Source organism: Agelaius phoeniceus, chromosome 8, assembly GCF_051311805.1.
Source record: "Agelaius phoeniceus isolate bAgePho1 chromosome 8, bAgePho1.hap1, whole genome shotgun sequence".
In the NCBI taxonomy this organism is placed as follows: domain Eukaryota; kingdom Metazoa; phylum Chordata; class Aves; order Passeriformes; family Icteridae; genus Agelaius; species Agelaius phoeniceus.
In genome coordinates, this window is record NC_135272.1 from 21383730 (window position 1) to 21405644 (window position 21915).

General features: G+C 35.9%; 1 protein-coding gene across 1 annotated transcript; it reads right to left on the reverse strand.

Moving 5' to 3' along the window:
* Window positions 1-7: 7 nt before the first annotated feature.
* Window positions 8-21848, reverse strand: CCDC18 (coiled-coil domain containing 18). The gene is made up of 24 exons (XM_077182248.1): window positions 21581-21848; window positions 21252-21402; window positions 20544-20711; window positions 19536-19645; window positions 18551-18679; window positions 16918-17014; window positions 16152-16273; window positions 15385-15694; window positions 15092-15195; window positions 14826-14989; window positions 14130-14350; window positions 13259-13369; window positions 12511-12642; window positions 11672-11806; window positions 10998-11075; window positions 9399-9515; window positions 7989-8156; window positions 7401-7543; window positions 6810-6973; window positions 5807-6020; window positions 5144-5243; window positions 4016-4132; window positions 3442-3587; window positions 8-925 (listed from the first exon to the last, which is right to left on the reverse strand). The coding sequence occupies exons 1-23, from the start codon at window positions 21709-21711 to the stop codon at window positions 3456-3458; spliced, it is 3318 nt and encodes a 1105-aa protein (XP_077038363.1). The 5' UTR covers window positions 21712-21848; the 3' UTR covers window positions 8-925; window positions 3442-3455.
* Window positions 21849-21915: the final 67 nt, after the last annotated feature.

The window sequence follows — 21915 nt, forward strand, 5'->3', positions numbered from 1 at the left end:
TAGAATGCATAGTTATGATGTGAATTTAATCAATGGGAATTTTTGTATGGATTTTTGTTTGATTAAAAATATCAAAAGAAACAACCTCAAGCTTTATGGCCCTGTCCCACAACCCTGTGCATCTTAAAGATACTGCTTAGAGTAAAGCAAGCAGGTTTTGCCAGTGTCTATGATCAAATCAGTGTCCCAAAGCATCTTACAAACAGGTAAATTTTAATAAATATCTTTATATATTTATATTTTTATTGTGTCTGCATCACTGCATTTGTACAAAAAAAGATAAAATAGTCCCAAGCAAAAATTGCTAATAAGGTAGTACCATTGTGCTTTTAGTTACAAGTGAGATATTAAACAAATACATAATCTAAAAACCTTGGAAAAATATGACAGCTGAAATTAATCCCTACAACTTAAAAAAAATTATTCTGAAGTACAAAAGATAAATTAATATGATATTCAATTAAGTCAATAATCTCAATAACAGCTGGAAAAATAAAAAGGTTGTTATCTGCTTCAGTACAAATAATTACATGCCTTATTTAGAAATACAACTCTAAAATGTCCTCTTGGAATGCACAGTGACAATGCCAGCAACAGCACTCATTCCTTCACAGTTCTTGCACCTGAAACAAAATATGTGATTACCATAGCTAAATCCATTTGTACCAACATGTTACTCTTCGTTATTAAACTTTATCTTACAAATTCAAGAAAACTAACAGCAGGTCTCAAGTCCATGGCTGCCATCTCAAATTCTGATTTATGTTACTGATGCATTTTTGTTCACTGTTCTTGTAACTGAAGTGCATTTGCTTTCTCCAAGAGCAGAACTTACAAATTTTCCAATACCATCTTAAGTTCCAGCAGATAAGAAGGAAAATGTTATGTAGAATATTTTTGAGAAGAAATCTTCATATGCAAATCCCTGTAAGAATTTTGTACAGTTTAAATGAACATTGTCTTTTGAAATAACTTCTCTGCAGGGGGCTTAAGGTTTCATGTTGGATTACAATGTTGTTCTTAAGCTGCTAACAGTTCAGGAAGTGTCTGCAGAAACCCCATGAACAGTATCAAGGTGTTAAGAGGAAAAAACCCTATGATGTCCACTAACACTGAGCAAGAAAAACAGCAAAACAAATGTAAGCTGTGTATAGAAGTAAATGCAGCCAAACACAGCATGTTTGAGGTTAGGGGCTTTTTGCTCGTTTCTAGAGCTTCACTACCCCTACCCCTCCTTTTAAAAACAAGTGAATATGCTGGATCTAATTATTCATTAACAGAAAAAAATAGAGTTTTAGGTGTCTTTAAGATATATACACAGCAGCCATGTTTACATTAGTTAGTGCTGAAGCACAAAAAGAGACCATCAGCCACTACTATTTCACATCATAGTATACTAAGGTGCTTGTTAATTATAAATTTTAAAAGAGGTTATGTTGGTCCTCGGTTTATCTATCTATGTTTAGCTGGGTATTTATTCTTTATGAGGAATGCTATACATACTGTACAGAAACACTTGTAAGTAGCATATAAGCAGCTTACAGCTAACAAATGAAAGATTACAGTAATTCTTATTTTTTTAATGCTATGCAGTTTTTCAAAAATGTTGTAAAAATCACTTTTTAGAAAAGTCAATCATTGTAAGCACTAATTTTTTCTTATATCATTTTAATACAATTTTACTTCTCATTTCAGAAGGAACTATGGTCACAAAAAGTAGCTTGCTGTAAATCCAATCTGCCTTTTTTTAATAAAGAAAATTACTTCAATTTCCCAGAAAAATGAAAAAAGCCCTTCTTAATGTTCAGCAAGATATTTTTGGTTCCTTTATTTGGAATATTTACAGCTTCTAAGGGTAGCCAAGTGCTGTATTGTTACAAAATTTTCACTGCAGATTGAAGCACGGTAAGAATAAAGAATAATTCAACTGAAAACTCTGTGACCGGGTTATTTTATGATTCCCAAAGGGACAGAGTGGACCAGAACACAAATCAACCCTCCCAGCAATTCCTGCCCTGAACTAATATATTTTCTGTAATAAGCAAGGAAGGCAATGTATTAAGAAGAAAAAGAATGAGACAGACTGTACCCCTGGGCAAGACATACACACTGCCTCTCCACCCTTTTCCCTAAATAGATTAGGCAATTTATTTTTTAGAACTACGACAGAAAATTTCTGTGGAAGTCTGGTCAATCAGTCTGCAATGTGCTACTAATGGAGAAAGTGTTTTCTTACATTATGTTAATATACTTAATTTTTAAACAAAGAAGGAACCATATAATATTGTAAATGGAGCCAGAAGCCCTCTGCAACATATTTCATGGTTTACACAGAATGCTTCCAAAATCCAGTGGCTTTTTATCTACTTCACTACAATAAAAATAAAATTTCATTTCCTTGTCCCAAGTGTTGGAACATGACCAGAGCAGGTCTATTTTCAAAGTCTTTCTTATACCATTCTTAGGCCTCTTCCTACCTGGTATTCCTTAGCAAAAACAAGACAATTTGTCTGGAAATAAAGAGTCTAGTCAGCAATTGTAGGGGCTAGTTAGGAAATTCTTTCCTTCAGAATCATCCCTTAGGAAAAGTTAGAAATTGTTCATGGTATGTGTGAAAGGCAGCAGTCACTGTCCTGTTCTTGGGCATCATCAATAGCCTAACAGAATTCAAGATGGAAGAGCTGACATTGCTTTAATTTGCAGTGAAACAAATATATAAACTTCATATTCAGCTGGGACACAGCCAAGCCCTCATGATCTAGAATACCAAAGGCCTTTGGTGTTCACACAGAAATGAAGTTTCTCTGATCCCTCACCCTGGGGAAAACCAACACATAAATGCAGCACAACCAAAGTAACAGGGGCCATCCTGGCTTTGGTGTTTAGCTCTAGCTTGGAATCATCCTTGACTGAACTTACTTCTGCAAAAGCCTGTTTATCTCAGACCCCATTTGTGCTTGTAGAGACTGATTCATGCACCAAAGCCAAGATCTGTGCAATTCACAAAGTTAGCTGTCTTCTCAAGTCCCTCCACACACTCCCATTCCCTAGGCCAAAACATTCTCACTTCTCCTTCCTACAGCGTGCTGGAGCTCAGTGGCCTTTGATGCAATAATTTTCACAAGATAGGCACATAAGTCATAAGAAGCTCTCATCATACAGCATATTGCTTTGTTTCATTTCAAGGAAGACCATATCATCCATAGCCAGAAAATCAGGTCCCTAAAGATAATCAGAAACCAAATTTCTCCACAAAAAGCAGACAATTAAGAGTTTGCCATAAAATCTGTAATTTTAAAATAATTAAACTTAGGGGATAAGAATACAATGATTCTGGGAGAAGTAATGACACATTAAAGAGACACCATATAATTTCTTCTAGGCACTACAGTAATGGCATTAAAAATTGATCATTTGTTGTCTATCCAAGGTATGTTTTACCTTTCCAAGAGCTTCTAGGCTATGTTGTTTTCTTTCATTCTTTTTTTCTTCAGCTGATTTATTTCCTGATCTCTCTGGAGCAATTCAAACGCTTTTTCACGAAGCTCATCTTTGGAATGCTGGAGTTTTTTCTCTAAGCTCTCAATCTGAACAGAAAATGCAATTAAATCAGAACCAATATTTTACCAAAGTCAGAACAATTTTATTTAAGAAAAAAACAAACCCACAAAACAAACAAAACTCCCAAATATTGTCAGCATTGACCCTGACTTTGGATTCCTTTGTCAATTTTTTATTTTGTCTCCATTTTCCTTTACTAAAAGAGCAGTTTGGGAGCCGTATCATATCAAGTGAAAAATCATTTTTCATTTTTGCACTGTTATAGCCTTACAAAATTTAGTTTTAATTGACAAACATCTATTTTTACTGGTACATTCCTTCCCTCTCCCTACAATAAAAAAGAGGTTTTATCTTCTAGATTAAATCTGGCCAGCTATTGTGTCCCAGGATCAGACTCTCTTAGAATTAGCTGCCCTTTGTTAGGGAAAGTGTGTTTTTGATTAAGAAGCATTACCTGTTTATTGCATTCCTTAATTTCCAACTCTGACTTCTCTAAATTACACTGTAATTGAATTATTTGTTGCTCCATTTCTCCCTTATGCTCACGAACTGTCATATCCAATTGTGCAATCTAGAGGTAAAAAAGGAAGAAAAGGAAATATTTTATTTTGAACTAATATGCAGATTTTAAGAAGCCATATTACAAACTATGAGAGCAAAGTGAATGAAATTAATCCTTTGTAGCCTCAAGAGTATTCTCTTGAGTAGTCAATATAAAGCTACACCCTAGCTATTTCATTTAAATAGTGGCTAAACAAAAAGAAAGGGAAAATTGGGAAAAAGTCCATAACTGAATATGTTAGGTCCTCACATACACATAATGCAAGTTATCTGTTTCAATGAAATAGGTGTCATTTATTGTACTAATCCACCTTCTTAGGAAGTGCCAAATTTTGCCAAACCAAAAAAAATCAGTTCATCAAATGCTTTGATGACTTCCTAGGGCAGTTCACAGGGTACTGTGGCAAAAATACATGGCATGATCTGTCCTCCTGACAGTGTCAGTTCTTTGAGCAGACTTAGTCAAATCCCACTCAAATATTCTTGAAGACAAAGGCTGGTAACTCCTTCAGGAAGAGGTTTATTATAAAGTGACAGAAGCAGAATTTTCCCATGATGGGCATCAAATCCTGAAGCCAGACCAAAAATCTGAAAATATTTCAAGTGAGCTACAGAAATTTATTCACAACAAAGATAGCATTTCATATTTAGTGGCTGCTTTAATGTGAATCAGATAAGCTGCAGTGCAAACAAGGAAAGGAATCTATCATCTCCAAGCACCCTTCAGCACAGATCTCTCCTTCCTCTTAGCAAACACCAAGATGAGAACAGTTGCCTCATAACTTTATCACTAATGAAGAGTCTTGGGACAGGTTATGGCATAAGGTTTCTGATTTTCCTGGTACATAAGGCTTCAACAACATAGAGCTGGTTTGAGGTTGGCACTGTGCCTGTAGGAACCAGTAGAGTTTGAGAAAACACATCAAAGCAACCAAACCTAGCAGGCCTAACCTAACTTGTTATAAGATATCTGCTATATAACAGGAATAATTGTCAGTAACATGCTTAAAAATTATCTCACCTGAGCTACTCTTTGTTTCAGTTCCCAATTCCTTTCTTTCAGTGCTTGGTCCATGTCAAGAAGTTCCTGCTTTTTGTCTTCAATTTCATCCTTGCAATACCTGAAATTCTCATACATTTAATTACTCAATGCATATTCAGTTGCTTAGCTTCAAATATCCAGCTTGAAAATCATGAGATCTATTACTTACTTACAGCATTTTACCCTAAAGGTGAATTGATTGCAAGGAAACAAACCCAAATAGAATCATTCTGTTAATTATATTCCAGGTGGGGAATTCTAAGTAACTTCATTATTCAATTTATTTAATTGACTAAATCAGGATTCTTTAAAAAATAAAGTGTCATTAATTTGTGGTCAGAAAGTAGACTGGACAATTTGACTATTCTTATGATTACTTCACAGCTTTAAGATTCCTAAAATAATTTCAGCAGATTTTAAAACAGAATTTTTTTCTGCTTTAAAAGAAGAAAAGAATTCAGCACCACTTTTAGAAATTAAAAATGAGCCAAGGATCTCAAGTATCAAGCTATCTGATGGCCCCAAACCACCTAAAAATTATAGAGCTGCTAAAAACATTAAAAACCCCATCCAAACTACTTGCTATTCTTAAGGAATGATCAACATAACTAAGTTTTCATGACAGAAAAGATAGCAGCTCACCTGAGCTCAGTTGTTAGGTCCATGATAGCAATGTTCTTCTCCTCCAGAGAGGACTGTGCATTCTGCAATGCATTTTGCAACTCCTGGAGCCGTGTTAAAGTGATCTTTAATTCTCCACAGGCATTCTGTAATGCAGATTCCAGTTCTGCTATTTTCTGTAAGGCTTTCCTGTGGCTAGTCTCACTTTGAAGCAGCTTATCTTCAAAATCATTCACTATTTTACACACACACCACAAAAGAGAATGTTTAATCATCAGTACATCAGGGTTTTCATGCAACATCACTACCCTATTAGCACTTGGGGTCATAATAAATTTCCAGTATCACTATTTTTAGGACAATCTAGAAAAACAGTGACTACTTATACAAAAAGATGCTTATGGTACCTAAGTATTTGCTAGTTTTATTCAGTTGATAATCAACAATTGACCTGAAACATAAGGAAGTATCTAAAAACATGTGGCCAAGGAGACAGTACAGACACAGTATAGTAACTGACCATGCAGTGCCAGGAACAGTGCAAGCAGAATTGCTGCTGTTTCTCTGGCTTAAAACAATGGTCCAATTAAACTAAATGGAAGATGATGGATTGGAATGTTTGTTACTATTTCCATAGACTTGTGGAGTTTTCTGTTTCTTTCAAAGAGCTGCATTTTTTGAATAGTATATGCCTTTATTAAAGCTAAGTGTCTCATCTGACTATTGCATTAATAATCTGCATTACCAATTTACAGGGAAACCACTTAGTATTTCACCTGCGGTGAAGGTAGATACCACAAAACTGAGAATTTGCAAAAGAATGTGAAAAATGTTTGTGATATTTTTGGGTTGTTGGGGGTGTTGTTCATTTGGGTTTGGTTTTGTTTGGGTTTAAAAAGATTATCATTTTTTGACCCTCATGTACTTGATTATGAAAGGGGGGAGGGGGAAGGAAAAATGTCCAATACATAGAGAGGAATAGTTTAATGAAAGGAAGCCTGAGGAAAAAAAATAGCCAAATTACCCTCATTTGCCCTTCTGTTGAGCTCTGATCTTGCTTCTTCCAGAGTGATTTCCAGCTGATTTATCTGCAGTGCTTTGTTTGCACCATCTCGTTTTAATTGCACTGCTTCTTTTTCCATGCCAGTAAGTTCATTCTTGCACTGATCCATCTCCAATTTCATCTGTCTAAGAGAAGCAACCAGAACAAAATGAACAAAGGAATGACAAGAGCAACATGCTCTAAGACAAGTGTTTGTGAATAAAATAGAAAGAGAAGTCATGTTAAGTAGGCTTTTCTTGCAATCAAAGCTATATTCTTTAAGACTAGCAAGCTCCTGCAGAATGTACTCTCTACAATTACAAGCAAGCTGATATGGTTATGATTTGAACTGCTATCTTAAGGCTAAGTAGGTTGCCAGGACATGCATTAATTCCACTGGAAAACTGTTCCAGAAAGTCATGCTTCTGCTAGTCAGAAGCTTCCCTTCTGATTTCCAGTCTGTGCTGCCAGAGACTGAAGTGTAAGGCCAGAGCTGAACAGCATTTCAGAGAGCAGGGGTTCTCATCCATATGCCCACGTGCAGAATGCTCCTCTCATTTGTCCTAAACCTACCTGATTGTACAATTCAGTTCATCCACCTTCTGGCTGTTTAAATCTGCTTCCTGAGAAGCTAGGTGCAGTTTCTCCTCCACCTTTCTCAGCTCATCTTCTGCACATGCTTTCTGCTTCTGGAGTTTTTTTTCCAAAGTGGATACCTATTGGAAATGGCAATCAAAGATTAGTTTCAAATTGCATACCAAAGAAATACACATTCTTGTCTTGTAACTCACACAGGGAGAGTTTTTACACAACAGATTTCTTTATAGTCTGTATGCAATTTAAAACTAAAACTCTGCACATTTGAAAGAAAAATACTTTCTAGTAAATGCAACTTTCCAAATTTAAATGCACTTCTACTTAACTGCAGTCTAGGGCTTGATTTTCCAAGTGCCTAGCCACTCTAATGAAAACTAGAATGTTTGATAGCTCAGAACCTGGATTAAGATAAAACAAGCCACTAAACTCTTTATTTTACATATATCAAATAATAATTATCAACTCAGTTATCAAAGAAATATTCAGATTTTATAGGTATTATGAAAACATATATAAGGCACTTAATTTTCTCCACATATGTATACAATTCTCACCATACTGTACCTGTTTTTCAAGTTTAATTTGATTATCTTCCAACTCTCCATTTCTAATAGTTTCTTGCTGTAACATTTGCTGCTGATGAAGCAAAGTTTGTTGCAGAAGAATATTTTGTTCACCCATGTCCTGAATTGTCTGACCTTTAATTTTTATTTCTTTCTGCAAATAATGAAGCTGAAAAGACATTATTTTTCCTTACAATAAAACATTTTTATTTGCAGTTGCTTCAGCTATTCTCTCTTAATGAACACAGAATCACACTTGTGATGCAATAAAACTTTTGTGTCTGAATTTAGTTGCATTACAGCTTCAACAGTACATAACAGATCTCATAATTCATCATTGTATTATGCTTTATACACTGAGGAAAGTGGCAACTTCTCAGTCAGTCCCAGGTTTTGATTCTTGCTTTCTAGATAGCACTTGACAATATTTTAAAACCATACATAACAGATTTTTAGTTAGAACTACTTTTCTTTCTGCCAGTCTTCTTTATTTTTCAGAAAGTCCTTGTTTTCCCCTTGAGATTTTGTTCTCAGTCCTCCCCTTTATTTCTTTTTGCCTGTATGACAATAGTCATTCCAATAAAAAAAATTTTGAGTGCCTAACTTATTTTATGTTGACTAATCTGGTTTCTCAGTGGTGAATGCCAGAGGGAACTGTTCTGGAGGGGAAAAAAAAAAGAAAAAAAAAGGGAGTGTTCTTGGAAAAAAAAATAAAGCCTCACTTGCTACACTTGATGTTTCACCCAGGATCCAGTCCCCTCATATGAGCAGCAGGGTTTAGGGCTTAGGAAGCAGCAGTAAATATCACAGGTTTATGTGTGACAGACCCCACAGCTTCCACCAAGCTCATCTTGGGCAGGGTCCAGCAGCCTCCACTTGACTGAAGCCTCTCTCAGAGGGAGGCCAGCACTGACATGACCAACCTGCTATAGAATTACTTCACCCACAAATAAAAATACCTTCTAATATTTAAAGTTAACTCTTTCTTGCTTTCAAGTAGTAGTGGAAAGTATGATAAAACTCAGGGCCTAGAAGTAAACATTTTTTTATGCCCAGGACTTCATCCCCATTGAGACAGTTGAAATCCAGATCAATTTTGTGCCCTTAAATTTATATTACAATAGTGCTCTCTCCATCTTTTCCATGATAATGTTTTGTTCCACATTATTCTGATTTTGTTACTTCTTTCAACAATTCATTTATCTTAATGCTTCTTTTCCCTTAAATTACCCCATGGGTTTGAGTTATGATTTTCCCCTTTACCTTCACAAAATGTATCATTTTTTCCCAGCTTACTTCCCATCCACAGGTCCTGTTGCAAATTTTGGCTGTCATTTCACAAACTTTTAGATTAAATCAATCATAACAAGAGTTCTCTGCAATACAGAAGAGTTATAAAACAACCTGTTACCTCTTCAGACCTTTCTTTCAGCTGATTCTCAAACGTCTCCTTATTTTCTTGTGACTGACTCAAATACAGTGCAACTTCTTCCTTACATGCATTTAGTGCTGACTCAAGTTGTTGTACCTAGATGAATGCAATAGATTATTTAAAATTGCATGCCATGGTTTGTATTAACTGGTCTAAACATTGTATTAAAAGACAGCTTTGTGTAAAACATCAGAAAAGTTACATTTTTATCATATGAGTATTAAAACAGTCATGGAAGATTATAGTAAACTTTAAAACTGGAATAGTCTTCAAAAATTGAAGTTATTTGTGAAATTCAAAATGATACTTTAGACTGTGTTTATATCAGATGAGACTATCAGTTATGAGAAGATGTGTCAGCATTTGTCAGTAGCTAGAATTTAAAAACAAACATAGGGTCAATGCCAAATCATTAATCCATCATGTTTCATTACATATAGAAATGCATAAATAGATTTGGAATTATCATCATAGGTGAGTGGGCACACATGTTTTTAAAAAACCCACTCAGATCTTACTGCAATTCTTTTCAAAAAGTTCCCAAGCAGCATCATTTCCCTTTCTGCACTGGGGGCCAGTGCCTGAGTTTCACCAAATGGGAAAGGAAGAACTCTGAGCAGTGCCAACACTGCCAATCTATTTTACACTTTTAGTGCTCATTTGGGTTTGAGTAATCTCTAACAAATACCCTATAACCTTGAACTGATAAAAATTATAACAAACAAGCCCTGAGATCTTAAGGCATAGTAATTAAGCTTTTCTTAAACATTTGGTTTCAATGCTAGGATTTCTCATCAATAAGAATTGTGCTGAATTTAGCTGCAGAATGTCTAATTCTTTCCATTTTGCAATCAGACTGGCAGTTTTCTAAACTATACTGGACTTTGCATCTCTGCCCCCAGCTGATTCAAGAGTTTTTAGAAGAGAAATTACTACGTGTCTTAATTTTAAGTCTCTGTAAAACATATCAAGTACTGCAAAGCCACTTGGATAGCAAACTGACCCTACACAAGCTCAGAAAAAGCATGGAAACAGCAAAGTCCCCAGTATCTTCTCACTGATAGCCTGAAGATTTAATCCTTGCCTGGGGTAAATCTGCACATGGCATTGGTTCATTAAAATCCTGTTACAAGTGTTGCATGGAAAATATTTATCAGGCAAACACTAGGAAGAGCTAAAGATGGCTAAAAGCATGCCCAACATTCCAGTATCACATGTGTCTCAAACACATGCCATATGTAGAGCAAAAGCACTTACAACATGAGCTCTATGGGACAACATTGGACTTTAAAGGTACAAGAAGCACAAGTTTGCCCTATTTGTAACTACAGTAACTGCATGAAGCAATTTATGCATTGCATCATCTCATACTGTAGGTTTCATCATACTTCTCTTAATTAAAAAAAGAAAACAAAAAAAATTAAACAACAGATAAAAAAGAAATACTTCAGACAACTTCTGGAATATTTACTTAAGAGAAATTTATATAAAACAGTTTTTCCATAAAAGATAAAAGGAAATACACTGTAACTGCAAACTTTAAAACTATTACTTGAACATTACAGAGAGTTTACTAACTTTGATTTTTTCTTCTCTTAACTGACTTTCCAGCATCTTCAATCCTTGATCTTTCTTGACATTTTGATTTTTCATTTCCTGTTTTTACAGACATTTTTATTCAAGACAACCAAATATAAATATAACATAACATTAATCTAATGTTATAAAGTTGTAAGTAATTTAATAAAAACTGATAATCAGGAAAAAATGCAGATCAGTGTATCTAAAACACAATTGCTTGCATCATGTGTTTGTGTGCATGAAACTCTGAAGTGAATTTGGTGGCTGAGAATGTCTCTTCATATTCTGCAGCAACAGGCATTATTAAAAGGAATAAAACATTATCATACTAGAATATTATTGGTTTTCCACCTAGTGCAGGATTGATGCAAACATTCTTTATCCAGATCTCTTTCCTTTCATTAGAGAGAGAAGCCCAAGGGGCAATACAGAGGCATAAAGAGAATGCTAAGACAGAAAATACTGAAAGGTCATTAAAATTTGACCAATATGTAGTAGTACTAGTAGTAATTGGTGACTACACCAGATTCAGTCAATTGCTCAAACAAGAATTAAGAAGCATAAACATCTTTCATTTTCCCCAATTTTTCCATGTATTTATGGATAGGCTTTCCATTATTTTTGGTCATTTGCTTGATTTGCATGTTAAGAAAGTGAAGAGCCAGCCTTACCTCTCTGTTTCCTATTAGCAGCCCATCCAATGATTCAATGTGATGCTGTTTATGTACAACCTCTTGTTGTAAAATAGATATTATTTTCTCTTGTTCAATGACTTGTTGATGTTTCTTCTCCAGCTGTGTCCGAAGCTGTCCGTAAGTAAACAGTAATTGATTCTTTTAATAAAAATGTATTCATCTAAATATGTCATTCATATTTATTCATCATTTTTGTAAGGAAAATTAAGTACATTACTGCCATCAACAGTATTACACAGTCTTCAAATTATCAAGAAATCCCAAGCACTAAATATCTTCATTCCAGAGGAGAATGAGGGCAGGCAGAGTGTAAGCAACCAACACAATAAGACATGCATCCATTCTTTACTAAAAGATGAGAAGCCTCTTAAACAGCTAGAAATAATCACAGTTATATTTCTAATCACATGGAGAAACATTTCTTCTCTAGAGACTGAAAAACCCCTGAATGCAGACGCTCCCAAGGCTCAGTTTGGCAGAGGTTCAGGCAACAAGAACACTTTTAGAAGCTGACAAGTTTTAATCCAGTAGGCACTAAAGCTATACTTTTTTTCCTGTGTGTTTGGAGCAAAAAACAACAGTACTCTTCCTAAGTCCTTATTTCTCTTCAGTTGAGCAGGACATGAGTATTTCAGTGGGAAAGTTGTATATCTAGCTAGATAGAAGATGTAGTAACATCAGGCAATGTAGGGAGAAAAAGAGGTTTTTAACATAACATTTGAATGGATGTGTCTCGAAATTACAAGACAAATCAATATATGAAAAAGTTACCAAGTATAACACTCATACATAATACCACACCATAAAGGTCTTACTAGAGCAATCTGTTTCTCCATTTCTTTGTGCTGCTTGAGGTGAAACAACTTTTCATCTTCAAAAGCAGAAGTTATTTTCTCATGTTCTTCACTGATAGTTGTTTCCAGCTCATGAATGCATCTGTTTTTTCCCTGGGAAGTGGCAACAATAAAAGGACTGAATAAAAACATTTAGCTGTGATATTAAGTTATTTGATCATCTGGTTTCTAGATTTCATAAAGGAACAACAAACAAAATTCTGAATTTACACAGAGCATGTGTCATCTCAAAGGATGTCAGGCTTATACCACAGGTACAGAATGCCAGTAAATGCAGCCACTACAGACACAAGGTGTCTGCCAAGATGGATTATGGCACAGGGAACTCCTGACAAAGACAAAAAGAAATTCTATGTTCATGTAAATAGATGGAATCTTTAAAATACCCTTTTGAAGACTTTTTAATTTACAAATCTACATGTATGTCACTGAAACAAATGGCAATTCAACAGGGCCAGATCGTCATTACATATGTGACCATATGGAAAACCTAACATGTTCATTAATAACCTACTACATTCAAGGGCAGGGAAAAAAGGATGCTTTATTTCAAACAAAATTCTGTTTTTAAAACCTGTGTTCCTAAAATCTGCATAGATTATTTAGCAGATCTGAAAGTCCCCACATTTTGAATACAGGGAATACCACTGTCAAGTTAAACTTTTATGTCTTTTTAAATAAATGTGGTTTCTCACTGAGAACATTTTACCATGAGTTCCAGTTCCAACTCAACATTTCTTTCAGCAGCAGTGGAATAAGCAATAGTCTTTTCTTCCAACTGTTTCTCAAGTGCAGAAAGCTGAGAAGACTTCTTTCTTATCTGAAATTAAATATGCACAAAACAGCCTTTAGACAACTGTCTCAGTTTTATTCAAATATTTGTATGCACTTTCTTATCACCAATTCCATTTTAGCTACTACTATAGTATTTTTAATAAATTGTTTGGTTGATTTTGTTGAACTATTATATTTTATTACTTACAGAGAAATATTCAGGACAATTTACCTACAATTTATCCAATCAATTATCAGTGAAATAGCTTTACATATTTATAACATTTACACTCATTATTAGGAAATAACTGCAAAGCCCATTATGCTGAACTCTGTAAACACATTAGCACCAGAATGGAAGCATTAGCAATTTAATTTATTCATCCGAAGAAAAGCTGAAGCTTAAATTTTTTCTTTTGTGACTCCCTGGTAATGATGTTTCATCTCTGGCAACTACAGTAACATTTAATGAGGAAAAATACAACTGTTCCTTCAACCTGTTTCCTAGGATTACCCATTGATTCAACCACACCAAAGGAACAAGACTGTGCATATTTTCCACACAGCAAATCAAAGTAGTAGCAGAAAAGCCTACTAACTTTAAAACAGTATTTCTGACAACTAACAAATTAAGGTTGCTAAGCCTTTCTGCTTGCTGAAAAGTTTAGTGTGAATTTTTCTCAAATTAATCAGATTTTAAAATTATTATGGCAATTGCAGTTTTTCCATAACTATTGTCTTAATTATCTTAGATTACTGACTGAAGAATAAAGGGCATATTCTTTTCAGTGCTATTTAAAACTTACTTCTCTCTCTAAGCTGTTAGTTTTTGAAGCCTTCTTCAACAGGTCTTCCTGTATGGTTTGAAACTGACTGGTTCTTTGAGCCATGCTGGTCCTCAAGGCAGAATTCTCATCATCTGCTTTTATCAGTTTAGTGCGTAGCTCTTCTATCTCTTTCTGGAATTTTTGCCTCACCTTTTCAAATTGTTTGCTTATAAGTTCCAACTGTTGACATTTTCTCCTCTCTCAAAGTAGAAAAAATAAATTTAAGATTAATTTACAAAAGAACATGCAAACCAATAATGTAACTCAATGCGGTGACTCATGAAAACAAACAAAACAAAGACAGCATCATACAGGTGCCCTGACATAATTCCATGGAGCAGTCCTAACAGTAACGACAGAAGCAATCAGAGAAACACAGCAGGATACAGAGAAAAGAGTCAACAAAAATACAGAGATTTTAGCACAATCTGCCTAAAGAAAAAAACACATGGTTCCATTTCAACATGACTCCTAGCCCAGCTATTGCTGAACAAGTAATAAGCAGTTAAAGCAAGAAATATATTGTGTCTGGAGAACTTGACAGTTTCCGAGGTGGCAAAATGCTCCCTGTTCAAACAAAGCACACATACTGTAAAACCAACTTGAACCCTTGCAGAACATTTCTGTTCTGTGGATTAATTCGACAGAGCTGCACAGCTATTTCAGCAAGCTTACCTCCTGGATTTCTGGTCAATTTGACAGGCTCTGTTTCCAGGTCACATAACCTGCTGTTTCCTTGTCCTTCATTACTGTTAGAAAGATGCTCAGCTCCAGTACAGATAGTTAAGTTTGCATCAGGTTTTTGAATTTCTGTTTCTTTCATTGCCACATTAATGCTACTATAAAGAAGGAGACAGATATTGAACATTCTGCATGTTAATTCTCATAGCACCTTATCATCTGCCTAATCTTGCCATAGCTCAGGAACCAGAAAGTTATACCTTAGGTCTGCAATCAAAGGTTTACTTGATTGACCACAAGATTCAGGGCTAGCTTCTTTTGCTGAGGAATTCAGGAGCTGGTGTTTGAAATGCTGCCATTTAAACTAAAAGTTAACAGAAAACAAAGATCAATGAAAAATCAGCCTTTTATTACTTCACAGCATCCTTAATTCATGTGTTATACTGGCATATAAATTTTAAGACACATACCAGGATATTAAAAGTTTGGATAACTCAATCCTTAAAATGATTCAAAACATAATACACTGTTAAGGCTATATCAGTTACTCTACCTCTTCAGGTGTACTTAAAGACAACTGAGAAATAATGGTTTCCAGGATGTTGAGCTCTTCCCTTGAATCCTCTATTTCTTGATGACATAATTTCAAGTGGTTCTGTTGCTCTGCAGTAAGTGCTCTCAGTTCTTCATTTTCACTTTTTAGAGCATTTTTCTCTTTAAGTACTATTTCTTTTTCAGAAAGTTCACTCTCAAGCTTGATGATCTTCTGATCAGACTGATTCAGCATTGATGTAATTTCAGTGTTCTTTGCCTCTAGAGCTTTAATTTCCTCTTTTGTGTTGTAATTCTCCTCCTTTAATTGTCTAAAAAGACATTTAAAAGGTGTGGACAAAGCACGTAAATTGAATAACACCAAAAATGTCTTTGTCCAAACCTAACAATTCTAAAAACAATCAGCTGATAGTTGTCTACCCTCATTAAAGCAATGAGGGAATTACCAAAGAATTTCTGAAAAGAGTTGGGACAGAGAGCAGCCCAGACCAGGTGTGACTGTTCCATGAGCTGCATCACAACCTCACTGAGGCCTGAGTGCAGCCCATGGCAGCAGCAGCAGCCAGCGAGCCCATGAACAATGCCCCAGAAGGCCTGGGGGGCTTCTTCCAGGGAATGGGGGATTAAAGTGTTTAAAAATTACTTACAGAAAGAGAGTAGAAATGTATTGAACTATATGAATTGAGCAGAACATTCCCAGTGACATTTGCAACATACAAGTTCTTGTAAAAACACTGTGCAGAGAATTTTTAAAAGCCTTTGTGTTACCTTAGTTGCTCTTCTAGGATGTCTAGATCCTTCCTGTAGCTGATACACTTATCATTCAACTTCTCTCTTTCTTTTTCACACTTAATCAAATGTTCTCCCAAGACTACTTCTTCAGCTTTAGCCTTAAAAAGCAATTACTTTTCATTACTGTACAGCCTTCGTGTCAAGAGGCTACTTTAAAAATAACATTATGCTCTTCCTGGTAAGTCAGTAGATAATACTATTTATTGCTCACTATTGTGAAGAGAGGGCAAGAGGCAAAGAAATTTTCTTTTTCTGTCATTTAGGAAAAAATTACCTTAATATTTTAGGGTATATTTGTGGTTGGCAGCCTTGTTCCACAAGGAAAGAAGTCTAACAAAACAAAAAGCTCTGTAAGAGCTAACTTAGGGAGATTACTTCATTTTCATCTTAACTCTTCTTCAGCACGTTTCATTGAGCAGCTTATACATATGGAAGAAAAAGAGCTTTTAAAGGACCTTGTATTTTTAAAATGTAAACTTCCCAGCTGGCAAGCAGGAGACATGAGAAACAGCAGCAGTAATGGGATACTGCAAAGATGCAGACTGTGCAAAGAGAGTGTAAAATTATAGAACTGAATTTACCACTACAAACAGTTGCTTACCCTGTCCCACTTCTTTAGGGCTTTGCCACCAACAAGTGGAAACAATTGACTCACTGATGAACCTGTTGCTATTGGCTGCCTGGCCTATTGGAAGAAACATCTTCACACCATGGCAAATACAAGAGAAGGAAAAACTCTCACCTTTTCTAATTTTTCAGTTATTTCTGCTTTATACTTTGTAAAAGCCCTTGTCAGCTCCTCCACATTCAACAAAGCTTCATTTCTTTGCTGTTGTGCTCTGTCAAGCAAAAGATGCAAACCAATTTTAAAACCCACATACTCCAGCCATTAATGTAATTATCTTCTCCAGTTACTAAAAACAACTACTGCAGTAATTGCTCCAGGTTCTTCCTTTCTTCTCCCAACTTTCCAAGCCCCAGATATCACATGAGACTGTGCTCCAAGAAAGAATGCAGAGTCCCCCTGGTCCCCTCTGTCACTCCCCAGCACTGGCCCTTCCCCTGTCATGGCTCATCAGGGAAGGAAGGAGCTGCAGAGTGAGCTCAGCACAGCTCAGGTGTGCAGTCTGTTCAGGACAGCCAACGTGGGCACACAGGAATTCCTGCTGCTCAAAAACATTTCTCTCTTCCACTCAGGGGCTGGGGCAGTGCCTCATCTAAGTACAGCCAAGCCTCAGACTGGGGTCTCTCAGTCTGGGGACCAGTGCCTATTTGGAGATGGCAAAAGTATCCTGAGAAGGGGATAAGAGCATTTCAGAACAACAACATAGCATTAGCCTAAAGCACTTCAGGTTGCCTGTAAGTAAGTTGTTGCAATTAATGATTAAAAGTAAACCATAATAATTGTTGATACTAACCATACATCCTACTTAACACCTGGCAGAAGCTCAGCTTTTCTGAAGTACAAAAATATTTACATTTACAACTAGTAACTAAGTACAGCTAGTCCCAGACCACATGCTCTGAAGGAGCAGCAATCATAAAGCAAAACATGTCTTCAACCAGCAGTGCAAGCCCCACAGTATTTCTGGATTTTTTTACCTTAAGAAGGTTAGAGGTAATTTCATGGGTAGAGGCACAAGTCAAACAAAGAGTTTGTATTTAAAAGGTTCAAGAAATGCTTTCCCAAGCCATTAATTCAGGTAATTTTTTTGCCCCAGGTAATGCAGTTAAATTAATAGGGAAGATATGGATCTTTTTATTTATTCCACTCACTTCTTTAAAATTACATTTTGGAGCTGATAGGAGTGTTCATAGCAACTTTCAACAGTCAAATTCCCAAACTCCCTCCAGTAGTGACAGAGCCACTAGGAAAGGGAAATGGGGATTGAGATGGAATTACAGCACCCTTTTCAACAGTGTCACATAGACAGGTAAGATTAAGGATAACATAAAAATGTTCTCTTGATTAAGGTGTTCTTTTATCATTTTACTCACACCAAGGAATACTGCTGGATACCAGCTGCTGAGTATGCACTGCAGGTTCTTGCAAGACAAGTACAAAAATAATTCAGGAAAAATATATTCTGGACACTGAAGCTTTCCACTGCAGTACCTCCATTCTGAAGGAAAAAACCAGCTGATAAACTGGGCACTAATGTGTGCTATCAGCCTGCAGCTACCAGCTGATTTCAAAATTTTTAAATGTGCCCATTTAAGTAATCAGTACCTTACCACAGAATTTCCCCTTTTTTAAAAAATAACATCCTTAAAACAGAAAAGTAATTTGATTCCACAAAGCAAGCCACTGCCAATGGAAATAAACACTTATGCTCTATTATTCTATGCTCCATTTATTAAAATTACTTAATTACCTCTTTCCTTGCTTGCTTTGTTCAATTAACTCAATTTTCAGTATTTTATAGCCCTTTTGATATCTTTCCAACATGTGTTCTCTTTCCATTGCTGTTTTCTGATTTTGATCTAGTCTATCTTCTGCATCTCTAGCAATTAAAGAAAGCATAATAAAAAAATAAGAACTTTTTGTAAAGAAAATAGATTTCTGTTGTTCTTTAGTGCATACAATGTTCCAGAAGTGCTAGACAAAGATGCTGTAACTCTCAAAGTTAGGTCAGGAGCACCCAGAGTCTGCAGACTCCCCAGGAGTATGTCTGCAGCCTGGAGTGGTATCTAAGACTTATCAAGAGGCACCAGGGGTCACAACTGCCAAGGACCCAGAGCTGACTGTGTGTCATGAGCTCTGATCATAGAAATCATATTCTCTCTGCCAAGAGGTGTGACTGGGAAAGAACACTAAAATATAAATTTAACGTAAGTATTTTTGCTTTTTTTTGTGAAGCCAGACTACTGAAATATTAATTGAATATTCCATAACATGAGGTTGTAAGGCAAGTTGACAACCAGGGATGTCTTCTTGACACCTCTGAACAGCAATTACATCAGTTTTACCTGGCCATTTGCCTTGATTAATGCACTCATGCAGAAAGAATCCTTTATGTTACAAAGAACACACAAAGGTCATGTTCAGAATTATGTATGCTGGTTACAAGAATCTATGTGGCCATGTGGCAAACAATCACCCTACCCAGTTGTAAGGGCATATTCCTATTCAGCACACATTACAAACTGGTTTCTTTCACCAGTCTTTATTATTTTTTCTCAGTTTCTTGAAGTTCATTCAGCACAAACTAAACCACATCCCTCCTCCTAGAAATGGCTCTGAAATTAAAGTTTCAGACCTCAGATTACATGACCCACATAGAAATTATGTCATCCCTAAAAAGAGACTCGACTAGCAGGAAGACAACAATAAAATATTGATTTGAAAATACACATTACTTCAGAATTTTATCTTGAGCTGAAACTTCTGCTTCCAAATTTACAATCTGTTCTTTCAGCTTCGGAATGCTGATTAAATGTGTAGCTAAAGCAGCCTCAAGATATGAAATCTGAAATACAAACATATTTGGGGTTTCATTAACAATTGCATGTATACAGGTAAGAAACAGAAAAACAATCTGCTTGCTGAATGACAGTGCTCTTAACCCTACTGTAAACTATGTTTGGTCATCTACACCACCTTAACTCCAATTTTCTGCCCATTTAACATTCCTTCCAGTTCCAGTGTGATATTCTGTCTAGCAAAATTATTTCTTTACAGGTTGATCTTGTCTTTTGCTTTTCCCCAGAAGTTTATATCCAACTACTTCTTCTTTCAGTGCCAGGCAAACATTTTGTTTATCTATTTATATGCAGTGTTTTGGAGATAACAATTCTCAAACAAAAGCCACTAAGCATAGCTATGCTTTATTAATATTATATATAAACCAAGTAAATCAACATCGTTGTCCTGAAATAAACCTGTACAGACAAATGTAAACTAAATCAGTAATGATTTATTAGATACAATATTCCTTTCTAACTCATCTTCACTTTTTTCCAAATAGCAATATTAATCCAAGCTGAGATCAACTATTTTCATTTCCTAGACAATTGACTACTGTGCCATTATTATTCCCATTAATGTCTCAGACACATGAATGTACAGTACTAAATGCATTACTGAACTATTTTCTCTCATAGAGAGTTTTTCATTCTGTGGCCTACTGTCTTTAGACTAAACTTCGAAACATAAGTAGATAGAATTCATAATTAATATAGTTGTTTTGCCCATGGAGAAATAGATTCCAAACTATTCTGTCCAAGATTAATATTGATTATGAAATATATACTAAATATTAAACTTACACAGATTAAAATAAGACAAAACCCAGCACACTCTGCTTGGAATTCTAAACTCAAAAATCATGGTCACTGGGTGTCTTGGGGTACACTAAAGATACGTACTTTTGTTTTGGACTGCATCAATTCAAAGTTCATTGTTTCCACTCTGTTCTTCAGGTAGTGATTCTGAGAAGTCAAAGATGCATTTTGCTCATGAAGAGCATCGAACTTCTCCTGAAGTTGTTCATTTTCTTCCACAGTTTTATCCAAAGTTGCAGATACAGAGTAAGACTAGATATAAAAACGTTTGTTTATATATATATAGATATATATATATATATACACACACACACTCTTATATAAAAACACATTATAGAATCAAAACCAGTGTGGGTTGAAAGGGAACGTTAAAGGTCATTTACTCCAACCACCTTGCAATGAGTAAGGACAACCTGAAGCAGACCAACTTGCTCAGAGCCCTGACCAAGCTGACCTTGAATGTTTCCTGGGATGGGGGTCCTGTGGCTGTGCTGCACCACCCTCATGAGTAAAACACCTGCTACATCAGTTGAAAATCTTTGTCCTATCCCAACAGGACCTGCCAAAATCTTTGTCCCCATCTTTCCTACAAGCCTCAAGCACTGAGAGGTGGAGCGGAAACTTCCCCACAGCAAAGAACTCAAGGGATACTATGTTTAAGGTGCTCACTTGACATCACTGCCCGGTTCTACAGTGGATCTACTCCAAGCCCAGCAGCCAAAAATGCTCCAAAACATAGCAAAGGATAGAAAGCCAAAGTAATAAAAAGGAGTAACGAAGAGAAATATTTACTTTGCCTTTTCTTTGAAAATCCTGGCGAGATGTTCTCCCAGAATTCTTCTTACAGCTGGAAAAGCCTTGACAATCGTAATTGCGCTGTACAAAGTCCTGCAGCAGGACATCTGTAACCTCATCGAAGCAGTGGCTGTAATATTCCCTTGTACTAGTGTTTGGAGGGAGAGCAAAAAGTCACGACTGTTTTTTTTTCTTTATTAGGTTGTTCATAAAGACTATTCAAACAAAAAGCAGAAAAGGAGCTAATCACGGTAATCCATCACACAGAATACAACGGAGCTATGCTACAAGAGACAGGAGGTTCTCATTCCCACACACACTCATACCTGGAAAGCTCTTTCTCTACAGTTTGCAGGTTTTTTTCAGTTCTCCTCAGCTGATTCTGTAGTGACTGCACATTTGCGAGCAGGTCGTCATCAGCATCACTTTTAGAGCAAGTCCACATACTACATTCCATTGGTAGGTAACATGCATAAGGCTAAAGTAATATTTGATATTAAAACACTGTTAAATGGGCATGAAAACTATGTGCAAAAATAGAAAAAAAATAAACTCAATTTCCAAATGTATACGTTTCACACATTCCTCCTTCCTATGTTCACTAGATCAAAGCAACAAACTTTTGTGAGGAGTTCTCTATGCATTCATGAAGTACAAAAAG